This window comes from Alternaria triticimaculans (genome assembly GCF_023758025.1).
Source record: "Alternaria triticimaculans strain BMP 0046 chromosome Unknown scaffold_32, whole genome shotgun sequence".
NCBI classification, from domain to species: Eukaryota; Fungi; Ascomycota; class Dothideomycetes; order Pleosporales; family Pleosporaceae; genus Alternaria; species Alternaria triticimaculans.
In genome coordinates this window covers 1-12,790 of record NW_026055989.1, presented here as the reverse complement: position 1 = coordinate 12,790, position 12,790 = coordinate 1, and the positions used below count along the sequence as shown (strand labels likewise).

Sequence of the window (12,790 nt, the reverse complement as noted above, 5' to 3'; positions counted from 1 at the left end):
ACATGAAGTGCTATCTGGTGGGTATACTCCGAGGACTCGTGAGCGACCGCTACCGAGCGTGCAGGGTGGTCGATCGAGAAGCCAAGCAGAGTAGGTCGAGGCGTAGACGTGAGCGCCTTATGACTCTGTTTGACAGTTCCAAGACTTATGTAGGCATGAGTACCCGTTGGGCGCTAGGCTCCAGGTACTGTTATGTACGGCTATCATTCACTATTCATTGGCACCACTCACGTTACGCAATGAAAAAAAAAAACGATTCTCTCGGTTTCTGTATACCAGACACCGTTCCGTATGTATTGATTTAGTACTGGACGGGTCCGCATGGTGAGAAATGACTTGTGTGGGCTCCACGATTGTCGCACCGTGCGATACGAGGCTGGCCATCGCACGAGGACGACGACAGGGTTCCTGAAATTGCATGTTGAAGTTTGGAGAGGTCGGTAGGTTAGAGTGAAACTTGAAAATTCGTAGTCGTGATTTCGCTACCGCACTTGGATGTGGATACAAACATCTGAACACTATAATTTCGCGCGCTAATACAGAGATCTACTCTTCAAATGAATCAATGGTGTAGAGGGGTTGATCTGGCAATGATATATCGTCGTGTAGGAAATGCTGTGATTTCGCCCAAAAGGTCGTGAAGAGTGACGTGTGCACCTCATTCAACAGCTACTGCGTTATCACACCTCCTTCCTTTTCGTCAAGGCATCTGGTACTTCCTCCTTACCAGATGACTAGTCCAGTATCTCTTCCGCGTATCGTTCAATCGCGTAGGCTGAATCCATTCCAGCAGGCGTCATCACCACGTCAGCGAACGAATACATGATGACCTCATGGAAACTTGGTCGTGTCTTCGCAGCAGTGACAACCCTTCCAATTCCCCTAGTTTTTTTGTAGTACTTGCGCGTGCGGAAGTAATCCTCAAAGTTCTGTAGATAGTACTTGACGTTCGAGGTTCCCTCCCAAGTACAACTATCGATACAGAATGGTCTGAGTTCTGTCTCGGACAGAGAATCACTCCCAAGACGAGGTACTGCATGCTTTTGGAACAGAAGAGCCTAGTGTAGCATGTCTAGCTTTGGAAGCTTGTATAGGCCTTGGGCGATCGAGCGCCATGACCCATCCGTTAGCGTTACGAATGTGGAATCGAATTCCTTCAACGTGGCTGAGTGTTGTTTTATGAAACGTCGAAGTCGACTGCCGCTAATGTAGATTGCGTGGAGACTCAGCCTGGTGATGTTGGAGTAATGTGTAGTAGCAACGTGCCTAGAAAACACTGCATGGCAGCCGTCGCAGAATCTCAAGCGAGGATGGGTCTCGCATCCGTCCAGACGAAGGGTCTCGATCTGACTGTGATTTGCGATGAGTCGGGACAGATTTGTGTGATCAGGTTGATAGCCCTTCAAGTGATATCCATGTTCGTTCCACCTTTTGGCGTCCTGAATTATCTGCTTGATCTCGGGACGTAGAAACATGTAATGTAAGGTTGGGGTGCTAATTTCGATACCCTTGGTGTATGGTGAGCAATCCGCAGGATTTACCATCAGAGTACGATGATCAGCGTTACTGAGGTTTTCAGGCTGTACTGTGAAGACTGCCTTCTTCCTTGCAAAGCCGCTCCTCGCTGAAGCGGCATGTATGAGACGGTGCAAGTTCGTAGTCCGTACTGGAATCTCTTCCAAAGAAGTCGCTTGCTTCAAGTTACGGAAGCATGCTGCTAGCAGTTCAACCGCTTCAGGGGCTTCTAAGTATGTCGAAATCTCTTCGCGGCGCATTTCACGGGTCGGAGACAATCCCCATGGAATATCGCAGTCGTCCGCCGTGCTTGTCACCCTAGGATAATAGAACAGCACTCGCTTGATGCGGTCGCGAAAAACTGGTATTTGAGTTATGTGCAATAGCTGGCAGAGTCCCTTGTAGTCGACGAATATCTCGAGCTCCTCTAGCAATAGTCCGTACCTAACCACGGCGTCGAAAGTAGTCTTCGCGTGAAGGTTTCGGCAGGTGAGGCGGAGCGACTGCAGGTCATCGTTATTGTAGTATACGAAGCCCCCTATATCGCGCTCCAGGCCAAGGTATCGGCAGGTCTTGCTGATGATCTCCGTGGGTAGGGATAGTAGAGACATTCCGAGTCGACTAGAGGAATGCGGTTAAAGCCTACGTTGGTCCAAAAAGGTGCGAAGCTTGAGTGTTGTCGCTGATGTAGGCGTCTAGCGGTGAGGTAGATGCGCGAAGCTTGAGTGTGGTGACTGATGTAGACTCCTGGCTGCGCAGGCGGAAGCCCCGTTCAATCGGTTGAAAAGTATCTATCGCGAGCGACTGATAGAATCCCACGGTGGTGTAGAAAGGCGGCGAAATCCGGGGTTGCTTGCTGGTGTAGCCAAACGACTGCGTGGGCAAAATTTTGCAGTGGCGAGGCGGAAGGTAGAAGTACGAGAGACGCAGAGGATGGAAGTGAGAGAGAAAGCAGCAAACGTATGTGATGGCGCTAGTCCGCTTGCAGCTTTGCGCGTAATACTTGACGCAGCGCCAATTCCAGTCCCAATGGCAAAATACACGCGATTTCACTAATAGTCTTTCATTATTTTGATGCATCTATCGCCCAAGCGTTGCAGTACTAGTAAACTACTCCTCCGGCGGGTACACAACAATACGATCAATATCCGCGCCCTTAACATCCTGCCCATTATCCAGCCCACCAATAGTAATAGTGTTGTGACTTCCCTTCTCCAAGTTCAACATGAGCGGCGTGCTCAAGATAATACCCTTGTGCGTGTCCCTCTGGTACAGCGACTCCACCTCTTCCGTCTTGTTGTTAACAATAACGCTCGAGATGCGGCGAAGCTGCCAAGTCCCATTGATACGATCGGGCGAACCTCCAGGCTGGTCGCCGAAGCCCATGTCGTCGGTGTTTTGGTAGTAGAATGAGACCCACTGGGGTTTGCCTGTGCCTTCGATGTTGGAGAAGGTGACTTTGCTGTCGTTGCCGTAGATGCCGGTGACGATGACGCCGTCGCTGCCGAAGGTGGCTTCTTGGTGGTATGCGTCGCCGGTGGTGGTGGCGTCTTTACCGTAGTAGGTAGTGCCGTTGATGGCTGTGACTTCTCCGGTTTTCACGTCGAGGTCGTAGACGTCGTACCATTTCAGCTCAACGGACTTCTTCTCTTCGTCAATCTCAAGCGGTAGCCAGATGTATCTACTTTCCCAGAGACTGATAGAGTCCCATTGATCGCCCATGTACAGGTATGTTGTCTTCTTGGTGCCGTTGATCCGAAGGTTCAATCCTGACTGCGAGTTGAACGTGCGGGTGTTAAGCGGTGCGATTATGAACGGTTGAGACCAGGGGCCAGAAAGAGAGTCGGCGCGGAAAGCAACCACGTCTGGAAGTGGTCAGCATATGATGTAGACATCCGATGGGTCAAGATACTTACTGTTTGGGCGGTAACCCGTCTTGTGCGACATCAACGCGAAGTAGCTCTTGTCGGTCTGCACGATGGTTGGTGCTTCGAGGTCGTATTTGTCGAAACGGTGAACGACTTCATCAAGAGCAGTAATGTTCTCGTTGAAGGATGTCAGGTAGACGTCGCGTCCTTCCCTGCGGTCACCATTGGAGTATAGCGAATACGCGCGGCCGTCTTTCTGATCGACGAATAGACCGAAATCTTGTGACCAGTTCCCAAGTGGCGCTGTAGCATCGACGAAGCTGTAGGGGCCGGTGATGTTGTCCGAGACCGCAAGACCTTGCAGAAGCTCTCCGTAGGTGGAGTTGTCGGCGTGCCACCACATCTATTAATGTTTAGCAAAGCTACAAGCAATGCCTGGGCGAGGTGCTTACATGGTATTGACCGGTGCCCTCGCTGAATACAACCTTCGGTCGTTGAATGATGTCCTCGGGCGAAATGTAGGGATGGCCCTCGATGGGCTCCAGGGCCAGACCGTGAGGCTCCCATGTCGCAAGGTCGTCGGAGCTGTACACGCTAACACCACCACCCTCTTCCTGTCCCTCGATCTTGTACTCGCCAAACCAGAAGTACTTGCCCGTCTCTTGATCCACAGTAATGCCACCAGCGTGCGCATTCACAAGAGTGTCATCGGTAGCTCTCCAACGCGCTCCCGGAACGATCCATTTGGCAGAAGCAGTCGCTGCAGCTAGCAACAGCTGGCATGAAAGCGTGTTGAACCCCATTGCGATGTGATGCGATGGCGGACTGGGGTGACGAACATTTTTTCGTACATGGCTGTAGACCTCATATAGCCGGTTGCAGAAGCATGGATGTTTACCAGCCAAGCGGCTCCGGATTCTAATCACCCGAGCATTCAGGAACCTAAGCCCTGGATATCATCTTGCGGGGCTCCGCACCTATTCGCGGAAGCGATCGTCGTATTTCTCCAGGTTTTGGGATGGCCCGCTACCGCAATTCGGTTTGGTCAATTCGGATGTCGGAAAAACCAAGACTTTGAGCTGGCTGCCAATGATGAGGGGATGTCGCCGCATGCACATGTCACGGACAATCTACTCGATCGAGCATTCTTTCCGGATTGCCGTAGGTTGTTGTGCCTTCGGAGACATGGGCCAAGGGCTGGTGTTGAGGTATTTCGCGATGAAGAGAAGAGCTTCGGGGTAGCTGGAGATGAAGCTCGCAGCTCGCTTGCGGAGGCTGCTGACGTCATCATGCCCGAAAGCTCACCTGCCGTGCCGCCCGCAGTCAATTTGCTCACCAACAGTCAAATCTCTGTTAGGACTTTAGCTATGCTGATACTCAGGTTAAAAGACGAAGCTTTCTATTGGGCTTCTAGATGATGACTGCGATGCAGGTACACATTCCAAACACCTCGAACGCTGTTCAATGCAAGTCTGGTCCTCTTCGGCGGCATCACGCTCCGTTGGTGCGCGCATTTGACACACATATTTTGACAAATTTTAGGGATCAGTGACATGCGAGATTTGACCCGGCTTCGAGCTCGTTGTATTTTGCTCTCTCTCTCTCTATGCCTTTACTCCCCTTCAACTTCCATAACGTACCTCTCCAGCGCCTGATTAGCAGGGTCACGGTCAATAGTCTCCGAGCCATAAGCCAGCGAGAAGATCGGGAGATCCACCTTGTGATAATGAGGCAAGGGCCACGGCAAATATCTACTACCTGTATATGTTGAGGTGCAGAAATTCTCGATAAAGAATGCCAGATAGTGACGAACTTTGTCTACTCCCGCGTCGCCATCCTCGGGGTCCTCGCATTGATACACAGGTATCTGTTGGCCTTGCAGTCTTGGGACGGCAACTTTCTGCAAAAGATCATGGTCGAGAGTAAGCCCACGCAAGAAAGGTAGCTTCTCTAGCCCTCTTGCAATAGTCTTCCATGAACCATCAGTCAAGACATTCATTGAGAATTCCAACTGAGTGAGTGTGTGACCTTGCTCTCTGAGGAACCTTCGAAGGCGGCCGCCGCTAACGTACATACTGAACAGATGGAAAACCGTTAAGTGAGTGAAGGCGACATTGAAGATGTGGGTAAAGGTGTCATCGCATGCGTTACAGAAGCGCAAGTAAGGGTCGCATATGCAGCCTGAGATATGCAGGTGCTCGATGTCACGCAGACCGAACCAAAAGGAAGCGACAGCTGGCTGGCGAAGGCGGTATTTTTTGATGTGAATGCCTACTTCGTTCTTGTCTTCGCCCAGCTCCCGGATGAGTTCATCGTCATAATCCAGCACTCCGGGGACACCTCCATCTGTTGAGATACACCTGATATAGGGAACGTAAATCGCAGGCGATCGTCCAAAATCTCCGTGACCCGGCGGAGCTATGAGGGCACGCGGGGATGCGTACACGATATCAAGCTTGACCGGGAACTGAGCCTCCACTAAAGCCGCCAAAGAAACATGGATTGATTCAGACCTGGAATGCTGCACTTGTACAAGCCGTTTCGCCTTGGCCAACCACCGCAAGCACTCTGTTAGAAGAAGAACGGCTTCGCTTGAATCGGTGAACATTTCTCTCTCTTCATCGCCTGGGTGAGGTGGTAATGATGGATCCAGGACGTCTAAGCTTGGGTACGGATCCAATTCCAGTGCCACAATTCGATCACGGAATTCCTCAATTTTGACGATTTGCAAGATCCGACAGAGGGACGGATAAGTGAACTGGATCTTTAGCACGCGAAGCATAGGGCCGTATCGGATAATCGCATCGTAGGTCGTCCGCTTGTACAGTTCCCTGCACGTGAGGCGTAGGGATCCGAAGTCTTTGTGCTCGTACTTTCGCCTCTGGTGATCGAGACCGATGAAACGACACACTCTACTGAGCAATTCCTTTGGGAGGTCTAGTAAGGACATAGCGCGATGAAAGCTGCTGAAGCTGAAGGCGAGGAGACGAACGCGAAGCTGACTGTATACTACCTCGATGTTTGTCCTAGCATGCACGGGATCACGACAGCCGCAGCAGGCGACACACGCGCGACATCCACGCGGTCTAGTACTTCCAAACCCACCTCTTCACCCTCTCAAAGCTTGGCACAATACGTCTGCACAGGCACAATTCCCCCACTCCTATCCGGCGGATCCCTCATCGCAACCTCCCTCGTCCTCGCCAAACTCTCCAATTCATCCAACCGATTCAACGTCGCCTTCAAATGCTCCTCAAAGCCTGGCTGCTGGACAACCTCCCTAAACGCATTCTGCATCGGCACAGAATCCGCTCTTACCATACCATGCGCATCGATGTGAATAACGTTTATGTGATCGAACGGATGGACAAAGTCGGCGCGCGTGATAATCTGGCGGGCCTCGTGTAGCGGGATCTGGGGAAGTGTGAACTGATCATCCGAACCGGGTGTCTCGTTCTCGCGCAAAACGAGCGCGCGTGCTAGGACGATGGCGGCGGCGCAGTATTTTTGTTGTTCTTCCACGTCGTCGTCCATGGAGTCGCCGAGGATCCAGCAGTTGTTTAGGAACCACATTTTCTCTCTTCGGTTGATTTGCTTGCAGGTTTCTAGCATGTCGTGGGATTTGGCGACTTGGTTTAGGAAGATTAGTCGGCCGCCGACTTTGGCGAAGACTTCGTCGAGGATGCTTTGGGGTACGTCTTCGTTGTGGTAGCGAGCGCGGTATTGTTTGAGTGCGGTGGTTACTACGTTCTTCCGTACGTCTCTGACGCTGATGACGTGCATGTTGGTCGCATGCGGTGTTAATCGTTCCAAAGTCCAGAATTCATCGGACGTAAAGACGGTTGTGACAAGCTCGTTGCCAGCCCAGATTTCGGCGCGCTGTTGCAAGATCTCCAGTAGATGCTTTCCCGCTTCGTCGTCTTTGAACAGATGAATGTTGTTGATGATCATGAGAAGAGGCTTGCCGCGACGCTTTCGCAGCGACAAGGCTACCTTCTCCATCTGGTTGAGCGCTCTCTCAATGTCCAGTAGCGGCGAGCTGTCCCTAGGGCCCCGAATGCTGAAAAGTCCTCCAATGTAGTCTTCGTGGAATTCGTAGTCGATGGCCTTGCCGAGTCGCGTTCGAAAGACTTCCAAATCGTTATGCGCTTCTAGCATAGCAATGCCATCGCCGTTGACCTTCCGCATAGCCTCCAGGAGTAGTGCTCGCTTGCCAGTACCTCGCTCGCCGATAACCAAATAGTATCTCCCCCTGGCCCTTCCGCTGACGACGTTGTCGATATCCTCCTGCTCCGCTCGCGGAACCCAGTATTCCCTCTCTACAATCTCTTGTATCTTGTCTGGCTCCGTGCCGTATGAGATGCGACCCAACGCAACCCGCTCCTGCGAGCTATAGCCCGTGGCAAAGGCATTCTCAATCTTCTTCGCAACCGTCCTCTTGTAGAACAAACTATAGGCATAGCCGCCAAGACCCAGGCCGAAGAGCGATATCAGAGCCACCGTGCTTCCCTCAAGCACGCTCCGAGCAAACTTGCTCCGTTCTTGCTTGTCCTCATTGTACGGGCCGCCGTCTCGCGGTTTTGCTATATGCGTATTGCTCGGGGGCTGCAAGAAGGAGGGCGTAGGTTGTAAGCGGGCGGGGTGTCTGCCGAGGGGTAGGACGAGCCATCCTGTCATTATAAGTCATGCAGCCAATGTGGTCATGTGAGATAGCTTACCTCTTCTAGCACGTTGAATAGAGCGTCTCATCCGTCCTGTAGCAAAGGGAGCTGGTGGGCGTGTCATCAGCCTTGGAAGTGTGTTGCTTAGGTACGCGTCATGTAGGTGGATGCACGAGCACGTCCTGGCCAAGCGCCTGACGCCTTGCCGTATAGCCGAACATTTTCATGGAAGGTGAGAACGAGGCATGAAGCCATGCATCTGCGGTAAAATCAGGTGCCATTGACAGTGTATAGCGAGCTCCATGGAAGGGAGTGTGTCGGAAGATGGAACGGCCTTCGGGAACGCGTCTTTCCAAGATCCAGGGTTCGCGCTAAGGACACCTGAGCACGCTCGCAACATCGGCATTGTCAGCAGTCTGATACTTAACACCATCATCGAGAAACATCGACATACGTTGCAGTACTCGTTCATAGTTGGCTATGTTGAACCTCCAATGGAACCAAGAAGGAAAAGCTAATGCCCACTAATCCAATGTAGCAGGTACTGCAATCGATACTAGCATTGCTATGCCTAGGTATGTACTGTAAGTGTTCTTTCTGGATCAAAAGGGCATACCTCGGACAGAGCGTGCTATTTGTCAATAACGTAACGAACTACAGCAACATGTGCAGTGCCACATGCTTCATGTAGTTATGAGGATAACATGAGCATTGATTACGTGCTTTCAAAGCCGAATGAATGCGATGCTCGGAATCACTACACAACGGCAAAGACCCACCTTCCTTGACAACTATCACTCTCCACAAACCAACGATCCCTTCTCGACAGCTCGTTAAAAACATCTCTCAATAAACACTCGGCCCTGCTATCTATCAAACCTATCAAACCTCGCGACGCTAACCCAACACAGCCTAACCCCTCTACCAGATCGACAGGGTCCACACGTGCAAACGCAATCCATGAGGCGACTCGGAAGGCCCAGGCGTCCGTTTCCCACAGCATCGGGCACCCGTCTCATGACCATCACGGTATTAGGCAGCTAAACCTTGCGAACACGATATGTAGCTTCTTCTTCGCCATGGGGGCGGTTTGCCTTTTTGCTTCTTCCTATCCATACGCTTTGTGACGACATGACGAGTTCGACGAGTTCGACGAGCGAGACCAGACGAGAGCTGGCCTCACCAACCCAACCACAACCAGTCTACCCCGCCCGATCAACACCATCGCCCACGCGACGATCACCCCGCCACCTTCTCACCAAGCTGTACATTTCACACGTACTTTCGACGTGGAATGCGCGTACCTTTGAATTCGGCGCTGTGATCTTCCTGGCCAAAATCTTCCCTGGAACACTCTTCTTCGCATCATGCTATGCGCTTTTCCGGTCGCTTGCTGCTGCCGTCCTCGGATCATGGATTGGAGGGCTGGTCGACCGGAGAGATAGATTATGGGTTGTGCGCCAGAGTATCGTGTGGCAAAGAGTTAGTGTTGCGGGGAGCTGTGCGATTTTGGTAGCGATGCTGGGTTTGGGTGGGGAAGAGAAGGATATTGGAATAGTAACCTACGGACTGTTCCTTATCAGCGTGGTGCTGGCATGCATCGAGAAACTCGCCTTCGTCGCCAACACCGTATCCGTGGAGCGTGACTGGATCGTCGTCGTGTCCGAGAGTCTATCTGTCGACCGACAAGAGCTGAACAGCGCGATGCGCAGGATAGATCTCATCTGCAAGCTCATTGCGCCCGTCGGTATCGGGCTCGTAGACGGATACTCCACCAAACTCGCCATCTGGGCCGTCTTCGCACAAAACGCGACAAGCGTGTTAGTAGAATACTTCGCCATCGCGAATGTCTATGCTGCGGTACCGGAATTGAGTGTTGGAAAGGGCGTCGTGACGAAACAAGCGTCTGAAACGGACATTGCTACGGAACTGCAACAGCGAGCCTCGTCGCCTAACCAGGACACCGTACCAAATACCACTACGCGACGCTCCACCATCACCAAAACCATAACCGCACACCTCGCGCCGTATCGCGAATACATCACCAACCCCGCCTTCCTGGCCTCCTTCTCCCTTTCCCTTCTCTACCTCACCGTCCTCTCCTTCGCCTCGCAAATGACGACCTACCTCCTTACCCTCGGCTTCACCAGCACGCACGTCTCCGTCATGCGACTTGTCTCCGTCGTCCTTGAACTATCCGCCACCATCGCAGCGCCGTGGCTCATGAACAAAATTGGCGCCGTACGAGCAGGTCTCTGGTTCATCAACGAACAACTCCTCGCCATCGCCTTGGCAATCGGCCTATTCCACGTCTTCCCCACAACCACAGCACCGATGCTAGCCGGCGGCGCCCTCGTAATCGGCGTCTGTGTCTCCCGCCTCGGTCTCTGGGGCTTCGATCTCAGCGTCCAATACCTCGTTCAAGAAGACGCGCCACCTGCCTCTCGTGGCTCTTTCTCCGCTATCGAAATGTCGTTACAGAATCTCTTCGAATTACTCTCTTTTGCGACGACGATGATCTGGTACAAGCCGCAGGACTTCTTCATACCGATATATATCTCAGCGGGTGCGATTGCGTCGAGTGCGGCGTGTTTTGCGGGCTTTGTAAGGCAGAAGAGGGGGCATTTGCTGCATACGGATCGGTGCTTGAAGAGGATGGGCAAGGGGAAGAGGATGTATCAGGTTTTGCCTACGATTGAGGAGGAGGATATGGAGATGGAGGTTAGGTGAGCGGGGGCGTTATATCCACGGCAAGACCGAGATGAATGATACTGATAAAGCATTTTTGCTGGAATCGACAGGATATTGGTGTTACACTCCCGTACATTGAGGACATGCGTACTTGTTGTTGTGTGATAAAAGCCTGGAACAGTCCGTTGAACTTATGCAGGCAGCGTCTTCGTGGAAGTAGTTGTGTTTGAAGGCACATGAAGCTGTGTTGTGACGCAAGTTCAATATCGGTTGACGGAAAATTAATAATCTAACCTTGCAAATATAGGTCGCGCCAAAACGGGCAGTCACAACATGTGCCGCGCTCTATCGTTACGCCTAGCCTTGGAATCCTCTGTCGGCATCTCAAGCACCCACGTGAAGGCCTTGGCTACTCTATTATGCTTGCACGTATTTTCACTAATATAGCGGCACTTATGTGCTCTTACTTACCGAGCAGTGCTATAGCGGGAATAGCTACCTAGATAGTTACCGCGCGCCAATCGCCTACCTTAGGCAGGTAATTGTCCGGCATCGAATCCTTTACGACTTCCAAGATTGTATCACACTCTAAGTCTTGCCCCACCAACACACATACCACCACTACCAGGGTCGTAAAGTGCAACTACTCTAACTGAAATCATGTACACATCAAGACGTCACAGGCCGGGAGGAGCTAGAATGGTACATGAGGCTGCTCCAGGCGTTCCGTCGCTCATACACCTACCTTTTCTAGGGAGCAGATAACCTAAGCGGCTCTTTACCTTCCAGCTGTGAGCAACCTCAACGCTCTACTACACCAAAACTCGATATCTAGCAATCTAACAAACCGCCTCTAAGATGCATCTCTTCCTCTCTGCCACCTTCTCTCTAGCCCTAGCAACAACCACCTCCGCCCTATCCCCCCACCTATCCCTATCCACCCGTCAACAACCCTTCAAAACAACACCCATAACCGACTTCTCCGAACCCTGGGCCTTCGCCTTCCTCCCCGACACCCGGATCCTCGTCACAGAGCGAAAAGGCAACCTCCTCCTCGTGGACCCAACCACCAAGTCCAAAGCCAGCATCTCGGGTGTCCCCGCCGTCGCGTATGCCGGTCAAGGCGGTCTCCACGACATCGCTTTGCATCCACAATATGCGAATAACAGTGTCGTGTATATAAGCTACGCCGAAAACGGTTCCGGCGGCGCAGGCTGCGCAGTCGCGCGCACCAAGCTGAGTCTAAGTGGTAGCAGCGGCGCACTCTCAGGTCTCGAAGTCATCTGGCGGCACTCTCAGCGCGCCACAGGCGGCCTTCAATTCGCATGCCGTTTGAAATTCGGTCCTGAAGACAACGCTCTATACATATCCTCCGGCGAGATAAACCAAATGCACCCCGCCCAATCCATGACGTCTAACCTAGGCAAGATAATCAGGCTCTACGACAACGGGACTGCCTACGCCGGAAACCCATTCGCTTCTCAAGGCGCTATCCAATCTCAGATTTACACGCTCGGCCACCGAAACCCCCTAGGTATCGATTTCGACGCGCAGGGTCGTTTGTGGGAAGTCGAAATGGGGCCGTTTGGCGGTGACGAGTTGAATTTGATAGTGCCGGGTAAGAATTACGGATGGCCGGTTGTGTGTGAGGGACGGCATTACAATGGCACGTTGATACCGAAACATAGTACGAGGCCGGAGATGGCGGCGCCGAGGGCGAATTGGGTACCTGTTATCTCGCCTGCTGGGCTTATTATATACAAAGGTGATTTGTTTAAGGGGTGGAAGGGGAATGCCATCATCACCGGTCTTAGTGCGCAAGGGCTTGTGAGGGTTAGTATCACGGGCGATACGGCGGCGGAGGCACAGCGCATCAGCATGGGTAAACGCATGAGAGGTATTCGGGAGGATAAGGAGGGCGCGATTTGGGTGATTGAGGATGGGGCTGGGGGGAGGTTGTTGAAGCTTACGCCGAATTGAAGTGTGTTGGGGAGGATTGGAAGGCGGTTGGAATGGTTGGGCGCAGGGGGGGGGGGGGGGGGGGGGTTTAAAAAA

General features: G+C 52.4%; 4 protein-coding genes across 4 annotated transcripts; 2 read left to right on the top strand and 2 right to left on the bottom strand.

Annotated features, from left to right (window-relative positions):
• Nucleotides 1–2,625: 2,625 nt before the first annotated feature.
• J4E78_010416 (uncharacterized protein) lies at nucleotides 2,626–4,186 on the bottom strand (the record flags this gene model as incomplete). The annotated part of the gene is made up of 3 exons (XM_049370994.1): nucleotides 2,626–3,380; nucleotides 3,432–3,786; nucleotides 3,836–4,186. 3 exons carry the CDS (start codon nucleotides 4,184–4,186, stop codon nucleotides 2,626–2,628), a joined length of 1,461 nt encoding a protein of 486 aa, XP_049217253.1.
• Nucleotides 4,187–6,500: 2,314 nt separating this feature from the next.
• On the bottom strand, nucleotides 6,501–8,132 carry J4E78_010415 (uncharacterized protein; the record flags this gene model as incomplete). The annotated part of the gene is made up of 2 exons (XM_049370993.1): nucleotides 6,501–8,053; nucleotides 8,102–8,132. 2 exons carry the CDS (start codon nucleotides 8,130–8,132, stop codon nucleotides 6,501–6,503), a joined length of 1,584 nt encoding a protein of 527 aa, XP_049217252.1.
• Nucleotides 8,133–9,562: 1,430 nt separating this feature from the next.
• On the top strand, nucleotides 9,563–10,774 carry J4E78_010414 (uncharacterized protein; the record flags this gene model as incomplete). The annotated part of the gene is made up of 1 exon (XM_049370992.1): nucleotides 9,563–10,774. One exon carries the CDS (start codon nucleotides 9,563–9,565, stop codon nucleotides 10,772–10,774), a length of 1,212 nt encoding a protein of 403 aa, XP_049217251.1.
• An 819-nt stretch (nucleotides 10,775–11,593) lies between these two features.
• J4E78_010413 (uncharacterized protein) lies at nucleotides 11,594–12,353 on the top strand (the record flags this gene model as incomplete). Its single annotated transcript, XM_049370991.1, has 1 exon — nucleotides 11,594–12,353. A coding segment is annotated over one exon (760 nt), but the record flags the coding sequence as incomplete, so codon positions are not given.
• Between the last annotated feature and the right edge of the window lie 437 nt (nucleotides 12,354–12,790).